The following is a 16,917-nucleotide window of genomic DNA, read 5'->3' as shown; positions in this document are numbered from 1 at the left end:
CCCGTATGTCTGTAATCTGTATGTATTAGGTATACAATGAACAGTCTCGTTCATTACAAATCTTTACACTTCAGTTCATAACGGAATGAAAAGTTCTAATTCTAATGAATGCTCCTGCTATTTATCCATTTTACCATGAGAACTTACCATCAGCAACCTTGCCGGATATATTGTTGACATTGGTTATGCTTCGGATGGTAGAAACCACTTCTAGGACAGTCGCTATCTCTTGTTCCAAATCAGGGTTCTTCCAGTGACTCCACTGTGAATCCAGACAACCAATAACAATTAAATAAAACTTCGATAATAATGTACAGGATAGATAGTGATAGAGCATTTACATTACATACTCTGGAGCTCGAGTTGACAGAATAAGAACTACGAAAAAAGAAAGAAAGGGCGAAAGCTATAAAGACATATAAAGATAAAGGGGGAAAAACTTACTTGTTTGCTGAGAGGATAAGTACATTGAGACACAGCCTGATCACTCCTCTGAGGTAAATACTTGTACAAGACATGCATGAGGAATGGCATGAACGGAGACATGAGCCTCAATCCAGCTTCCAAACAAGTGACCAGAGTATTCCCTGCAGACAATCTCACGCTCTCATCTTGTGAAGACAAAAGATGTTTGGATAACTCTACAAATATATCACAGAGATCTCCATACAGGAACTGTTTCAAACTACGGGCAGCCACATGGATATTAAACGTTTCTAAATTAGAGTTCACCTCATCAATTGTGTTTGCTAGGCGACTTAGAATCCACCTTTCAGACACAGACAATGCTTTCAACTCGTCTGGAGACGGAATCTCTGAGATTCCCAACAGTTCTGCGTTACAGCATATGAACTTGGATAGGTTGAGGATCTTGTTTCCAAATCTTTTGTTAAGAGCACATGTGTTGGCATCAAAGTGAACAATGACATTCTTGACGGGTTGCTGACATAGGGTGAACCGCAGAGCATCTGTACCACATTCCGGAATACCCTGAGGGAAGAGAGACTTCTGAGTTGCCAAACTAATCTTATATTGATCAGATGTCATTAGACCGGCGTCCAATTGACTCTTGAGGATTCTGTTGAGTTCTTGTAAGGTAACACCATGCACGACATGCTCTGGCTCTATTGTATTCCCCAGTGACTTGGACATTTTCCTATCCTGACTATCACACACCATGCCATGCAGAACAACCTTAGGAAATGGTAGCTGTCCAGTGAAGTAGAACCCCAGGATAACCATACGAGCTACCCAGAAACACAGAATATCATGTCCGGTCTCCATGAATGATAGGGGATAGAGTGTTTGGAAGTCTTCTGAATCTGTCTTGTTTGGCCAGCCGAGTGATGAAAATGGTAGCAGAGCAGAAGAGAACCAAGTGTCCAACACATCTTCCTCCTGTGTAAGCGTTGAACAAGAATCTCTTCCCCACTTTGCCTCAGCTTTCTTCTTTGCTTCGTCCAAGCTATGAGCTGCTATCCAGCCATGCTCGCAATGATACAAAGGTAAGCGATGTCCCCACCATAGCTGTCGGGAAATACACCAAGCACTTGTGTGTATGTATGTATTAGGTATATTTTAGTAAATTTCATGGAAATCAAATCACTAAGACTTCTTTCTGTTTCAGATCATAACAATATCGGCCATGACTTCTACACTGAGTTCCGATCAGGGTTAGGTGAGCGTGAATACCGGCAGTTATCATGGGGAGATAATAGTAACATTCCCCATCATGAGCATTTTTACTTCCACAATGTTCTCAACAATCAAGCAGACTTCCGAGAGAAGCGAAACCCAGGTCTCCACCATACCAAGCTATCTCCACCTCTATTCCTAACACCATATGCATACTCGGGCAATTATCGAGTAGCTCAGAATCTCTCTGCCGTCAAACCATTCGTAGGTGATGTACGCAGTTACTCTGGTTATCTGACTGTAGACCAGCGCTATCACTCTCATCTATTCTTCTGGTTCTTCCAATGTGAACGGTCTGATCATCTAGACCGCCCCGTGTTGTTATGGTTACAGGGAGGCCCCGGAGCCAGCTCTCTGTTTGGTCTCTTCTTTGAGAACGGACCTTACAAGATCAAGAACGCTAAGATCTACAGGAATGAGGATACCTGGACGAAACAATACAATGTTCTCTACATTGACAATCCAGTGGGGACAGGGTTCAGTTTTACAACATCGAACGGGTATGCCAAGAACCAAACCATTATAGGTAAACACTTGTACGAGGCTTTGAAACAATTCTTCCATCTGTTCCCAGCGTATGCTGACAATGATTTCTATATTACAGGCGAGTCCTATGCAGGGAAATACATTCCTGCCGCTGCATATGAGATTCACAAGCAAAACCTCCTCTCCCATTTCAAAATTCCTCTCAAAGGATTGTTCATTGGGAATCAATCCTCACCCGAGCATCAAATCGTTTGAGTCCCTTGTACTCTCCACAAGTCTCATTCAATGTTCCATCTTCATTTATAATTTCAATGAGAGATAACTTGTGTTTCCTTGATATTTCATAGTCCGTTCTGTCATGTGCTGGAGTCACTTTCATTGCTCCTGTGCCAAACTCTCTCTCCACAAAACATTGGGAATGGTCTGATAGATCCCATCAGCATGCTAGAGTACAGTGACTATCTCTATCATATAGGTCTTCTGGATGAGACACAGCGCGATATGTTTAGTAGAATAGAAGATCGTATCAAACAACTCATCCGTACCAGAATTTCATAGATTGTTTCGTGTGTGTTGGTTTGTCGATGTCAATTATTGTAAATAAAATAAACAATGTCCAGTAATAAGTAGCGGGCGTGGTAAAACAGAAAAAAATAATTAAGGACCCTAGTTGGCCCCCCTGGGGCCGACCCTGAAAAAGTCCCTGAATTTTTACCTAGCCTATAAGAAACTAGAGGTAAATATAGGTATGTATACAAAATTTCAGGTTTCTAAATTCATCGGTTCAAAAGTTAAGGTGGGGGGGGACTTTATGAATGCACTGTAGGTATATCAATAACAATATCATTCGAGTTCTATAAATAGAAGGAACTTGTGGCAAAGTTCAAGTTCTAACTATTGTGATCTGAGGGTGAAATATGAAGGTTACTATTTTGTCGAAGTTGGGAATTGAACCCGGGACTTTCTGCTTGACAAGCAAACCCTTTTACTACTAATCCGTGTTCCCTTCCCGTATGTCTGTAATCTGTATGTATTAGGTATATTTCATGGAAATCAAATCACTAAGACTTCTTTCTGTTTCAGATCATAACAATATCGGCCATGACTTCTACACTGAGTTCCGATCAGGGTTAGGTGAGCGTGAATACCGGCAGTTATCATGGGGAGATAATAGTAACATTCCCCATCATGAGCATTTTTACTTCCACAATGTTCTCAACAATCAAGCAGACTTCCGAGAGAAGCGAAACCCAGGTCTCCACCATACCAAGCTATCTCCACCTCTATTCCTAACACCATATGCATACTCGGGCAATTATCGAGTAGCTCAGAATCTCTCTGCCGTCAAACCATTCGTAGGTGATGTACGCAGTTACTCTGGTTATCTGACTGTAGACCAGCGCTATCACTCTCATCTATTCTTCTGGTTCTTCCAATGTGAACGGTCTGATCATCTAGACCGCCCCGTGTTGTTATGGTTACAGGGAGGCCCCGGAGCCAGCTCTCTGTTTGGTCTCTTCTTTGAGAACGGACCTTACAAGATCAAGAACGCTAAGATCTACAGGAATGAGGATACCTGGACGAAACAATACAATGTTCTCTACATTGACAATCCAGTGGGGACAGGGTTCAGTTTTACAACATCGAACGGGTATGCCAAGAACCAAACCATTATAGGTAAACACTTGTACGAGGCTTTGAAACAATTCTTCCATCTGTTCCCAGCGTATGCTGACAATGATTTCTATATTACAGGCGAGTCCTATGCAGGGAAATACATTCCTGCCGCTGCATATGAGATTCACAAGCAAAACCTCCTCTCCCATTTCAAAATTCCTCTCAAAGGATTGTTCATTGGGAATGGTCTGATAGATCCCATCAGCATGCTAGAGTACAGTGACTATCTCTATCATATAGGTCTTCTGGATGAGACACAGCGCGATATGTTTAGTAGAATAGAAGATCGTATCAAACAACTCATCCGTACCAGAAGATGGCGTAAAGCAACCAACATGTTTGAAGATCTGTTCTTCAGTTCACACGAAAATAAAACCACGGGTCCTAACTTCCGACGTATCACAGGATTCCGTCAACATTATAACTTGAATGGTTTAGACTTTAACACGCGTGAGTTTAATAGTTTCCTACAGGATGAGGTTATAAGAGAGCGTTTGCATGTAGGAGATATGAAATTCAATAAGGGGGAGGAGGTTGGCAAAGCATTGGAGCAGGATATTATGAAGAGTATTCTAGACAAGGTCAATATTCTCATTGAGAACTATCGCATTGTATTCTACTATGGTCAGCTCGACATCATTTGTCCGTATCGACTGAGCGAGGCTTTCTTCTCTAACATTGAGTTCCGGTATGCCTATGACTACTACAAGGCAGAGAGGAAGGTATGGACCTATGAGAGACAGGATGATCAGGATAATATAGTGGGCTTCATCAAGGAGGCGCATAATCTAGTGGAGGTGCTTATTAGAAATGCAGGACATATGGTACCACGTGATCAACCACGCTTCATGATGGATCTACTAAGGAAATACATTGGTTCCTAATCTCTTCGGGTACCGATGATACCTTAACCTTAAAGATACGAATGGTATCTTGTTATGTAAGATACCAAGGACTGTTTCTATTATTTCCCACACAAGTATTGTCTACTGCTGATATTTTCATGGTGATGATGTCATTGTTGTACCTGTTATATCTCAGGTCCCAAGTCTGCAGGATTTTGTAGTGGATAGTAAACAAATAAATTTTCAAAGCACAAAATATGTACAATAAATCAATAACAATGAACAACACTAGGGATGGATCAAAGTATAAATGTTGCTACTGAGTTTTTAATTTCCCTTACTAAAATATATAATGTTGTTGTTCCAATGAGGTAACATGATTGATATTCTATCAAATGTGATTTTAATTATGCCTCAGTCAATGAGGAGAGTTTCAGTACAGGTTGATCTAGTCTCACGATGAAACATCGAATGACATCAAATCTTCTGTAATATAAGGTATATCATAACTTTTGCGAAGTGCAAAAATGCAAGATATGAAATTTACGGACAAAGGGACCTTACCTTTCCTATACCAACATGGGCTCAGGATAACTCCGAATGATGAGCTTTGGTCAAATCTAGAAATGTTTCTATTTGAGTCAGCTCCTCATTTAGAGAGTTCAGCTGCAACAAAAACGAAAAAGAAATCATGGGTTGTGTTTGGTAGAAAAGTGATCTTTTCTTTTCTCAAGAGGTTTGATAGAGGGGACTGTAACAACAAAGGTCTTGTCGTCTCGAAATTGAAGAGAGAAGGACATGATAGGAGGAAGCCAGCCGTTCCGAGAACGAACCTTATCTGTTCAGGATAAAAGATCGCTCCCGGCGGGAATCGAACCCGCGACCTATACCCACTGAATTGTTTTCAATAATCACCCGAATCAAGTACTTGCTAAAATCAAAATTGCCCAATCTAGTACCTTGTTCATCAAGCTTTTTTTAATATGAGGCGGTAAATGTTTCTCCTTGTTAGTGTCCGAAAACATTTTCTTATTGATTTTGTCAATTTCTTTCTTCAGTCGATTCCTCTTATCTCGCATAAACTTCTCATGTTGAGTTACATTTTTCTCAAAGTTCTGAAAATAAATAAAACGAGGAAAATGATCAAAGTAAAACTATTTTCCTTAAAAAAAAAGAAGCAAAAAACTGAGACAGCATTTTATTGATTTTGAGAATTAATCATAACATTCATAACTGAAGGTCAGGATTTATAATTCTTAATAATAATATTATAGGTAACTAACTTCATATTGCTTTTAAAAGAGTAGTGATAAACAGGATATAAAGTGGAACTGTGGACGCGAATGTTGTTATACTAGACTTACAGTAATGAGAACATGTACAGAAGTATTTTGGTTGACAGTATCTGAGATGCGGAACCCATGTGTTTCTTGGTTGAGATCAGGCTTGTCAGTGACATTAGTGATTAGAACTGACTTCAGTCGGACTAGACCAGACAGCAATGCAGTGTATTTGCTAAGGAGTACGTGATCCTCGCTGGTAACTATCACTGGAAAACAAACACATATTGAACAATGAACAAAAAAATTATTAGGTATGAAATGTAATGGAGTGATAAACTGCTAATTACATTATTTTTTTTATTTTTCCTTTTTTATATAACGCCAAACTTAATGGTTTTGACAATTAAACAGAATAACAAAATATTAACAACGGAATGAAAGTGCAGGGGAGGGGGAGAATAATTGGTATAGTAGAAGGGAAACTCGTTTACCTCTGGGATAGAACTGTGGTGAAAATACAAAACCATTATGAGAGATGAAGAGAAAAAACTAATTATTATTAATGTAAAGACATTTTGTAAAAAAGAGTTTACCTACCTAACAATAAATTATTATTAGAATTATTATTTTACTTTTATGTATTTTATAGTTAACACTGAGCTACCAAGTCAGGTGATGATGTATGATGTGCTATTTTATAGCCTCATGTTAAACGGATAATTCTTGTATGTTGCTAAATAGGAATAGAAAGAAATAAAATAAAATCCATAGGACATTGCATTATCTGTTCTCTAGTATGTATTGTATTGTATAGCATGGGTAGGACTTATAATATGTTAGTGTGGATCACTTCAGGTTTATTACACGGATTTACACTCAAGTGTTATTGAGGTACGTGTTGTAGATAAGGAATTTATTCGAAATCGTTATCACGTTAATTCTAAAATCCCAGTTCAATGGAGGATGTTAACGAACGATAATACAACAAACGCTTCTAAATCAGATACAAACTAGAGTTTCTCGTATGTTGCTAGATAGGAATAGAAACAAATAAAATAAAACCCATAGGACATTGCATTATCTGTTCTCTAGTACGTATTGTATTGTATAGCATGGGTAGGACTTATGTTAGTGAGGATCACTTCAGGTTTATTGCACGGATTTACACTCAAGTCTCAAGTGTTTTTAAGGTACGTGTTGTAGATAAGGAATTTATTCGAAATCGTTATCACGTTAATTCTAAAATCCCAGTTCCATGGAGGATGTTAACGAACGATAATACAACAAACGCTTCTAAATCAGATATAAACTAGAGCGTTACAGTCACAAATTCAGTGGTAACTCAAGAAAAAAATTCAACTCCAAAACTTAACTTTTCATTAGATTCTAAACTATTCAAATTGAGCAGAGTACCTTCAGCAAAATGATCAAAACTCTCAGAGGATGTAGAGCTGAAAGAAAAAAATAAATAAATAAAAACTGGGTGAATAATATATTAAACTATGCTAAATAAGTATAGCTAGTGGAAGCATTCTTAACCCCATAATTAAGAAACCAGTAGGTATTTTATCTGTAGATAATATATTAAACTATGCTAAATAAGTATAGCTAGTGGAAGCATTCTTAACCCCATAATTAAGAAACCAGTAGGTATTTTATCTGTAAGTTGAATATTTAAAAACAACTTTGAGCTTTACCTGAATGAACTGCTGTTGATATAGAGACGACAAGATCCATTGTGATTGAAATACCCCTGAATAGGGCGTGGTGTTTCTTTCAACTTATCCTCATCCAGCTTGATTTCTGAGAGTTTGTACCAAAATGTTGGCTCAATTGATGAGACAAATGGTATAAAATTTAATATAGTACCAGGACTTCCAGGAGAATTAGCCATTGTTTAAAAATTCAAACAGCTTGTAAAATAAGAGGTAGGTATTATGCCGTCAATAAAAGCCACATTGGGAATGGTCTGATAGATCCCATCAGCATGCTAGAGTACAGTGACTATCTCTATCATATAGGTCTTCTGGATGAGACACAGCGCAAAATGTTTAGTAGAATAGAAGATCGTATCAAACAACTCATCCGTACCAGACGATGGCGTAAAGCAACCAACATGTTTGAAGATCTGTTCTTCAGTTCACACGAAAATAAAACCACGGGTCCTAACTTCCGACGTATCACAGGATTCCGTCAACATTATAACTTGAATGGTTTAGACTTTAACACGCGTGAGTTTAATAGTTTCCTACAGGATGAGGTTATAAGAGAGCGTTTGCATGTAGGAGATCCGACGTATCACAGGATTCCGTCAACATTATAACTTGAATGGTTTAGACTTTAACACGCGTGAGTTTAATAGTTTCCTACAGGATGAGCTTATAAGAGAGCGTTTGCATGTAGGAGACCTCCACAAACTCGTCTAGAATGATTGGTAGTTTAGTTTTGAGGAGAGGGTGTTCCACGTTGGCATTGTGTAGGTGAGTGTACCTTGTGTCATCAGGATGTACAGCAATAGCAACATCACCTAGCATAGTCTCTGGTCTTGTAGTACTCACAATTATCTCTTCATTGGAATCACATACCTTGTAGGCAACATTATAGATCTGCCCAAACACCACAGGTTTATCATAGCCAGGTACTTTGAGGGGTGTTTTGCCTTCAACATGAATGTGATCCACTTCAATGTCTGAGATAGTGGATCTCAAATGACAGCACCAGTTCACCAAAGCATTCTCTCGATAGAGGAGACCATCTTCAAATAATTGTATAGTGGCATGTTTCACAGCATGTGTCTGATGATCGTCCATGGTGAAATACTCCCTGGACCAATCTAATGAGAGCCCCATCTTATGTAACTGACCAGTAATGTGACCACCTTTGACTTTTTTCCATTGTTTTGTCCGATTTACAAAAGCTTCTCGCCCCAGATCATGCCGAGACAGGCCGTCTTTCTGAAGACTTTTCTCCACAATGACTTGAGTGGCAATACCAGCATGGTCTGTGCCAGGAATCCAAACAACTTCATAACCTTGCATGTGGTACCTGTAAAATGAAAATGAAACACACAAATTCATAATAATGCCATAGGTACCTACCTACTTGCATTTTTTTTTTTTTTTTTTTTTTTTACACAAATTAAAAAAAAACCCAATGGGGCATCCCCTTTTTTTTTTTTTTTTTTTTTTTTTTTTTTTTTTTTTTTTTTTATGAATCTCATCAATATCCTTATAACAAGATGAGAAACTATACCATCTTGCAAGAACATCTTGGATGGAGACTGTCAACACATGACCCAAGTGTAGATTGCCGGTAATATTAGGAGGAGGTAGTAGCATTGATATGATCCTCTTATCCTGGTGTTTAGGTTTTCTTTTTGACAGAGTCTTCCATTCTTCAAGCACATGACTCTCATATTGGGATGGTGCATTTCCTTGTATGAACTTTTTGAATATTTCTGAAATAAAATGTCGAGTGAGAAATGGTTAAAAAAAAACTATAGGTACTTATGTCATTCAACTTACTTGGAATTTTGACAGATGGTCTTTTACTATATTTTTTTTGACAGCTTGTCATTGTGTAAAGGTACACACATAGCAATCTGTTAAGTTTCTATAAGACCAATTTGGGAAACATTTTGAAGTTGTGTAGGTACTGGGCTCAAGATATGCCATACATAAGCAACAGAGCAGTAATTTACCTGTATCACTGATGAGCTTTTGCCTTAATGTTGCTCCATGGTGTAAAGATCTCACAGATATGACAAACCACTGAACTGAGCACTGGTATATTCTTAACATGGTATATACTAGGTTTTGAAGTTGTGTAGGTACTGGGCTCAAGATATGCCATACATAAGCAACAGAGCAGTAATTTACCTGTATCACTGATGAGCTTTTGCTTTAATGTTGCTCCATGGTGTAAATATCTCACAGATATGACAAACCACTGAACTGAGTACTGGTATATCCTTAACATGGTACTAGGTAAATGCAGGACATATGGTACCACGTGATCAACCACGCTTCATGATGGATCTACTAAGGAAATACATTGGTTCCTAATCTCTTCGGGTACTGATGATACCTTAAAGATACCAAGGATACCAATGGTATCTTGATATGAAAGATACCAAGGACTGTTTCTATTATTTCCGACACAAGTATTATCTACTGCTGATATTTTCATGGTGATGGATGTCATTGTTGTACCTGTTTATATCTCAGGTCCCAAGTCTGCGACAAGTTCAAGTGATATTCTGCTAAACTTGATTCAGAGGATTCACATCAAACACTCAAAATAGAACAGAATGGATAGGGAAAATACATAGGTAATGACTCGTTAACTTTACAAGGACCCATTTGAATTAAATATTCCATTATTCCATATTTTGACTTTTCTTCGAGTTCTAGTGTTCTACTATCTTTCTACCCAAGTTCAAGTGATATTCTGCTAAACTTGATTCAGAGGATTCACATCAAACACTCAAAATAGAACAGAATGGATAGGGAAAATACATACTCGTTAACTTTACAAGGACCCATTTGAATTAAATATTCCATTATTCCATATTTTGACTTTTCTTCGAGTTCTACTATTCTACTTTTATCTCAGTTTGAGAGTCAAAAATTTAAATTTTACCGCCATAAGACTATTTTTGATTATTTTTTAAAAACAATCGATACTTAGTTTGGAATCGATTTCTATTAGGTATCGATTTCAGTGAGCCTCGCCCCCGCGCCAATTCCGAATCGAATTCGATATTTAAAATCGAAATAACGCACATCGAAAGATGAAGATCGATATGTTCCAAATGTAAACAAAATCGACCGCGTACTTTTTAAAATTTCACATTTTGGTAAACTTTTGTGTTGTGTGGAGCCTGGAGCCAGCCTAGTTAGCTTAGTTGGAAATGAAGATCGATATGTTCCAAATGTAAACAAAATCGACCGCGTACTTTTTAAAATTTCACATTTTGGTAAACTTTTGTGTTGTGTGGAAAATAATAAGATTTGGAAAAGTCGTTCAGGAAAACCCTCAAATCTGTACAATGGGCAGTACCTAGGTATATTTACCTACTTAAAAGTTTCAAATCATAGATTATCTTTGTCCTAACACTTTGGAATTTTTCTCAGCTGGTTACAGTTACACCCTTGGACAAAAGATTTTTTCTTGTGTCTATGAACAAGTTCTTTTGTTCAGTTGTTCCTTTCAGTGTTTTAACAAATTGAACTTATTGTGTTTTTAGTAGCCATACCTACTTATACTGATGTACACTTGTTGGCTTTTATTGACGGCATAATACCTACCTCTTATTTTACAAGCTGTTTGAATTTTTAAACAATGGCTAATTCTCCTGGAAGTCCTGGTACTATATTAAATTTTATACCATTTGTCTCATCAATTGAGCCAACATTTTGGTACAAACTCTCAGAAATCAAGCTGGATGAGGATAAGTTGAAAGAAACACCACGCCCTATTCAGGGGTATTTCAATCACAATGGATCTTGTCGTCTCTATATCAACAGCAGTTCATTCAGGTAAAGCTCAAAGTTGTTTTTAAATATTCAACTTACAGATAAAATACCTACTGGTTTCTTAATTATGGGGTTAAGAATGCTTCCACTAGCTATACTTATTTAGCATAGTTTAATATATTATTCACCCAGTTTTTATTTTTTTCTTTCAGCTCTACATCCTCTGAGAGTTTTGATCATTTTGCTGAAGGTACTCTGCTCAATTTGAATAGTTTAGAATCTTTCAAGTCCTATGACAAAACAGAGCTCCTGCTTAAGAGGGGACAGATCATATTACAAGCAATGGAGGATGGTGACATTTTTGAGAATTTAAAATTGCTGACTAGCTTTTTTGTTTTGACATTTGCGGTAAGTATTGAAACATTTGAAACTCATCTTGTACTTTAGAATTTACAGAAGTAGGTTTTTGGTTGATTTTATTTGATACCTATGTCTTTAATCTCTTTACCCTTACTCCATCTCCAGGACCCCAACACATAGGAAGTTAAATTTGATAAGGATATTCCTCACAATGTTCTAGATGTGCAAGTAGGTTTTTGGTTGATTTTATTTGATACCTATGTCTTTAATCTCTTTACCCTTACTCCATCTCCAGGACCCCAACACATAGGAAGCTAAATTTGATAAGGATATTCCTCACAATGTTCTAGATGTGTAATATGAGATGAATTAGCCAAAATTAAAACTGATCTTGAGTTGTGATCAATTTTCTATGGTGAAGCAGAGGCAGCCTGCTACTTCTGTGATAAAATAACCTATGTTCATACCCCTTATATTTTGCAGGATTTAAAGAAATATAATTTCTATTATTGGCTTGGGTTTCCTGCACCCGCATCTCCCACCTATCAACTTGTGTCAAATAAAACATTGGCAGCAGTTTTCAATGAATCAGAGGTAAGCAAAAATATGTTATTTTTACAACCAAGGGTAATTACCTACCATCTATTAAATTAAGGTATTTACGTAAAAATAATAATTAAAAAAAAAAAATCTGAACAATAAATAAAAAGTTGGGTATCCCTCTATCTTAGATCCAAGATCACCCAACCCCCAAGTACCTACCTACCTACCTGCTTGATTTTTTTTTTCTTTTTTTTTGTGACAGACAAACAATACACGAAAAAGGAATCAGTTATTATTATTATTATTTTTTGTTACATATTGTTTATAATTACTTACTGTAAGTTCTGTCTGTGTTTTACTTTAGTTTGCCAGTCTTTATGAAGAGCGAGGAAAGCTACCACCAAAGTACCAGATACATTTTGGTATTCAAAAGCTTGCAAATGGAAAATGTAAAGCTTTTACATTGGATCAATTCCTGGAAGTATTGAACAAAGGTATTCATGTTTTTGTATTCCTTAGCAATGACCTTTGAACTTTTTTCTTCCCTATTTGTTAAAATTAATTTTTTTCTTGCTTAAAAAATAATATTTTTGTTACGACTTTTGCAAGTTCAGAAGCAATGTAAATTTTCCTGGAAGTATTGAACAAAGGTATTCATGTTTTTGTATTCCTTAGCAATGACCTTTGAACTTTTTTCTTCCCTATTTGTTAAAATTATTTTTTTTTTTCTTGCTTAAAAAATAATAATAATAAAAAAAAGCTCCTTATGACTTTTGCAAGTTCAGAAGCAATGTAAATTGTAAATTCTTTTCAGATGATTTTGATCGAGAGAACAACTTCCTGGTTTACTCAGACCCAAGTAACTTTGAGACTTATCCTGGATGGTCACTCAGGAATCTTCTCTATTTGATTAATCTGAAATGGTAAAAATATTTCCCACACATATTTCCCCCACATTTCACAATATTTCGACTCATTTTAACCAATATATATTGTATATAATGGATATTCCACTGTTATAAGTTATGAATGTTATGATAATTGAAGTATGTAACTACTATTACTATGTCAACTTTTGTGAAGTGCAAAGTTCTTTATGGAATGGGGACCTGATTGAAACTTAAATGGTACCCTGTATAATGAGTATGAAAAATTATAGTAACATAAATCTTTTTTTTTCTTTTCTTCTTCTTCTTTTTTCAGTCCTAACTGTTTAGTCAAGAAGAGTCTGCAAGTTATTTGTCTGAGAAATAAAAGTCCCAGGAATCAAGTCACTCCAAATATTGTACTCAGTGTACAACTCTCTCCACAAGGTAAGAACAAGGACCACAGTTATACTGGTAGCTATGTATGTGTAACTTTGAGACTTATCCTGGATGGTCACTCAGGAATCTTCTCTATTTGATTAATCTGAAATGGTAAAAATATTTCCCACACATATTTCTCCCACATTTCACAATATTTCGACTCATTTTAACCAATATTACCAATATATATAATGGATATTCCACTGTTATAAGTTATGATAATTGAAGTATGTAACTACTATGTCAACTTTTGTGAAGTGCAAAGTTCTTTATGGAATGGGGACCTGATTGAAACTTAAAGGGTACCCTCTATAATGAGTATGGAAAATTATAGTAACAAATCTTTTTTTTTCTTCTTCTTTTTTCAGTCCTAACTGTTTAGTCAAGAAGAGTCTTCAATCCTCACCCGAGCATCAAATCGTTTGAGTCCCTTGTACTCTCCACAAGTCTCATTCAATGTTCCATCTTCATTTATAATTTCAATCAGAGATAACTTGTGTTTCTTTGATATTTCATAGTCCGTTCTGTCATGTGCTGGAGTCACTTTCATTGCTCCTGTGCCAAACTCTCTCTCCACAAACTCATTGACTTTAAAAAAAAAAAAAAAAAAACTTTTTGTCTATGAACTGGGACTCACACATACTCTTCAGTCTTCATTTGAACCACAAGATTAGTGTTTCGTAGCCGTATTTATTTCATTACAATGAAAATACTATACATATATACCTAATATTAGATACGTGAGGTCTGTGTGTTAGCATGCTTATCCCGTAGTATAAACTGTCTATCGTGTTTAGACTGGCCTCATCCAGCATTGATCTCAATCTGAAGCTCATGAAGTGGCGTCTAATGCCTGATTTGGATCTAGATGTGGTAAAGAATGCCAAGTGTCTACTACTGACAATGAACAGTCTCGTTCATTACAAATCTTTACACTTCAGTTCATAACGGAATGAAAAGTTCTAATTCTAATGAATGCTCCTGCGAATCAAGTCACTCCAAATATTGTACTCAGTGTACAACTCTCTCCACAAGGTAAGAACAAGGACCACAGTTATACTGGTAGCTATGTAGACAGCTGATGTAGCATTTCCAATCTCACTACATTAAGGCTAAAAACAGAGTGGAGCGGAGAGCAAAGAGTATAGAGCCTTTTGCTTTCCATATTCTATATTTCCCTCAGTTCTATGTGGTTTGAAGCCTTACAGAGCCACCCCCCCCCCTTATATGTATTATTCCAGTTGGAAATATTGCCATTGTTATGTTTCTCCAGCGAATTGTGTTCTTGGGAAATATTGTAGGAGATACTGTACACATCCTATAAAAAGTGTTTAGGTTATGTTTTAGACATATTAAAAAAATTACAAGTGGTATGACATGGAGCCTTCAAGTGCGTTACGTTGCTATAACTTCTTTATATCGACTGTTTCTTTGCTACGAAACGTACCCTTTCTTTTACTTTTCAGATAAGAAAAACGCTGATGATGATGGAGGGGAAATGAAATTTGTCGGCTGGGAAAAGAACGAGAGGGGAAAATTCGGACCCAGGCATGTCTCTCTCAAGGATAGTATGGATCCTACTAGGTAAATAACAATGAGTATTTGATTTCTATTTCAGTTTTCATAAGGGTTAGTGGGTTGAAAATCAAAACAAGAGGTGTTCTTTTCTTCTTGTTGGGAAATGAAATTTGTCGGCTGGGAAAAGAACGAGAGGGGAAAATTCGGACCCAGGCATGTCTCTCTCAAGGATAGTATGGATCCTACCAGGTAAATAACAATGAGGATTTGATTTCTATTTCAGTTTTCATAAGGGTTAGTGGGTTGAAAATCAAAACAAGAGGTGTTCTTTTCTTACGAAATTCTTCTTGTATGCAGACTACAGAGTGTTCAAACATAGTTGTTAACCTAAAGTTCGAAATCCGAGAAATGTGTTATGTTTGAAACTCAACATTTTTGTACAATTGGATACTCTATTTTATGTATCGACGAATTGCATTTCTTTAAATAATTATGTTGGTGACTCCCTTAAAATAAATAAATAATACTAATGAAATTATTTTTTATTTATTACAGAAAAGCAAGGGCATAGTGTTGGGTATTCCAATGCCAGGGCACAATGGTATAGATGCAGAGAATGCTGCAACTCTGCATGAACTCATAGACAGCCATGACGTCACATTTCTACTGACAGACTCCAGGGAAAGCAGATGGTTACCGACTGTCATATGTGCTGCTCTTAACAAGGTCAGTGTGTTCCCTAGATTTATAAAGTATAAAACAAATTGATTTTTTTTTTTTAAGTTCGAAGCAACATTGACTTTGATTGATATCTGGATGGGTGACTTTCCGATTTTTACCAAATTGTTACAGTTGCGTCCGTGGAACATATCGGTATATCAATATGATTTTTGCCAAATTGTTACAGTCGCGTCCTTGGACCATACCGGGATAGCATACCAAATTTCATTTCTCTACAACAAACCGTTCTTGATATATTTTGTTCACAACTTTCTACTTTTTCCCATTTAAACCTGTAGTACGTACGTACACTACGTACAGACCATGGGCTAAAAACCACTTTTTTTTTGGAATCAGGGGACCCCAAAACGGATTTTTCCACCCATTTCCCGATTTTGAAAATTTGGACCGATTGCAATACCTTCTCATTACCTTGTATAGGTTCCCTATATGTAAAGGTAATAGAAAGTAAAAATCTGAAGGCTTAGGAAAAGGTTTGAAAACAATATAATTGTTGCTAATCTCACAGACTTTGATGTTGTTGATAATTTCAGATTGCGATTACCAGTGCGCTAGGGTTTGATACATATTTGGTTATGAGGCATGGTGTGAATGATAAGGACAATAGTGGGGGAGACAGGAGTAAGCTAGGTATAGGTTCCCTATATGTAAAGGTAATAGAAAGTAAAAATCTGAAGGCTTAGGAAAAGGTTTGAAAACAATATAATTGTTGCTAATCTTTGATGTTGTTGATAATTTCAGATTGCGATTACCAGTGCGCTAGGGTTTGATACATATTTGGTTATGAGGCATGGTGTGAATGATAAGGACAATAGTGGGGGAGACAGGAGTAAGCTAGGATGCTACTTTTGTAACGATGTCACTGCTCCGGGAAATGTAAGTATAAAATTGCCTAATCTATCTTGTTTGATATTACAATTTTACAATTGATTGGACTTTAAAGTAGGTACATGAGTTTAACTCGAAGTATAGTAAATGAGTAGCG

At 36.7% G+C, this 16,917-nt stretch overlaps 4 protein-coding genes across 4 annotated transcripts in view; 2 read left to right on the top strand and 2 right to left on the bottom strand.

The window, feature by feature from the left end:
- Positions 1-43: 43 nt before the first annotated feature.
- LOC103514246 (valine--tRNA ligase, mitochondrial-like) lies at positions 44-9,799 on the bottom strand. Its single transcript, XM_017446145.2, has 6 exons — positions 9,687-9,799; positions 9,239-9,443; positions 8,395-9,031; positions 2,403-2,581; positions 445-1,549; positions 44-262 (listed from the first exon to the last, which is right to left on the bottom strand). The coding sequence occupies exons 1-6, from the start codon at positions 9,784-9,786 to the stop codon at positions 131-133; spliced, it is 2,358 nt and encodes a 785-aa protein (XP_017301634.1). The 5' UTR covers positions 9,787-9,799; the 3' UTR covers positions 44-130.
- On the top strand, positions 3,213-5,089 carry LOC108253002 (venom serine carboxypeptidase-like). Its single transcript, XM_017446147.2, has one exon. It carries the CDS (start codon positions 3,228-3,230, stop codon positions 4,740-4,742), a length of 1,515 nt encoding a protein of 504 aa, XP_017301636.1. The 5' UTR covers positions 3,213-3,227; the 3' UTR covers positions 4,743-5,089.
- LOC113469510 (ubiquitin-like modifier-activating enzyme ATG7) lies at positions 7,236-7,933 on the bottom strand. Its single transcript, XM_026827283.1, has 2 exons — positions 7,684-7,933; positions 7,236-7,437 (listed from the first exon to the last, which is right to left on the bottom strand). Exons 1-2 carry the CDS (start codon positions 7,878-7,880, stop codon positions 7,329-7,331), a joined length of 306 nt encoding a protein of 101 aa, XP_026683084.1. The 5' UTR covers positions 7,881-7,933; the 3' UTR covers positions 7,236-7,328.
- A 1,171-nt stretch (positions 9,800-10,970) lies between the features above and the next one.
- LOC103514245 (ubiquitin-like modifier-activating enzyme ATG7) overlaps positions 10,971-16,917 on the top strand; it is an 11,515-nt gene continuing 5,568 nt past the window's right edge. Inside the window, exons 1-11 of the mRNA XM_026827282.1 lie at positions 10,971-11,526; positions 11,676-11,871; positions 12,307-12,417; positions 12,731-12,860; positions 13,181-13,289; positions 13,570-13,714; positions 14,448-14,613; positions 15,140-15,241; positions 15,475-15,485; positions 15,747-15,917; positions 16,674-16,808. Coding sequence (XP_026683083.1) covers positions 11,330-11,526; positions 11,676-11,871; positions 12,307-12,417; positions 12,731-12,860; positions 13,181-13,289; positions 13,570-13,714; positions 14,448-14,613; positions 15,140-15,241; positions 15,475-15,485; positions 15,747-15,917; positions 16,674-16,808 — 1,473 coding nt within the window. The 5' untranslated portion in view covers positions 10,971-11,329. The remainder of the gene's footprint in view (positions 11,527-11,675; positions 11,872-12,306; positions 12,418-12,730; positions 12,861-13,180; positions 13,290-13,569; positions 13,715-14,447; positions 14,614-15,139; positions 15,242-15,474; positions 15,486-15,746; positions 15,918-16,673; positions 16,809-16,917) is intronic.

Source organism: Diaphorina citri, unplaced genomic scaffold (genome assembly GCF_000475195.1).
Source record: "Diaphorina citri unplaced genomic scaffold, Diaci psyllid genome assembly version 1.1 scaffold1109, whole genome shotgun sequence".
In the NCBI taxonomy this organism is placed as follows: Eukaryota; Metazoa; Arthropoda; class Insecta; order Hemiptera; family Psyllidae; genus Diaphorina; species Diaphorina citri.
The sequence above is the reverse complement of the archived record's forward strand: the minus strand, read 5'-3'. Positions and strand labels throughout refer to the sequence as shown.

Excerpts from the sequence above, each read along its gene's own strand:
- LOC108253002 (XM_017446147.2), top strand. The coding sequence starts at position 3,228 with ATGGAAATCAAATCACTAAGACTTCTTTCTGTTTCAGATCATAACAAT.
- LOC113469510 (XM_026827283.1), bottom strand. The coding sequence starts at position 7,880 with ATGGCTAATTCTCCTGGAAGTCCTGGTACTATATTAAATTTTATACCA. Across the intron at positions 7,438-7,683 it reads ATCAACAGCAGTTCATTCAG|CTCTACATCCTCTGAGAGTT; the intron begins GTAAAGCTCAAA and ends TTTTTCTTTCAG.
- LOC103514246 (XM_017446145.2), bottom strand. The coding sequence starts at position 9,786 with ATGTTAAGAATATACCAGTGCTCAGTTCAGTGGTTTGTCATATCTGTG. Across the intron at positions 2,582-8,394 it reads TTCTAGACGAGTTTGTGGAG|AGAGAGTTTGGCACAGGAGC; the intron begins GTCTCCTACATG and ends TGTTTTGTGGAG. Across the intron at positions 263-444 it reads CTTATCCTCTCAGCAAACAA|TGGAGTCACTGGAAGAACCC; the intron begins GTAAGTTTTTCC and ends CTGGATTCACAG.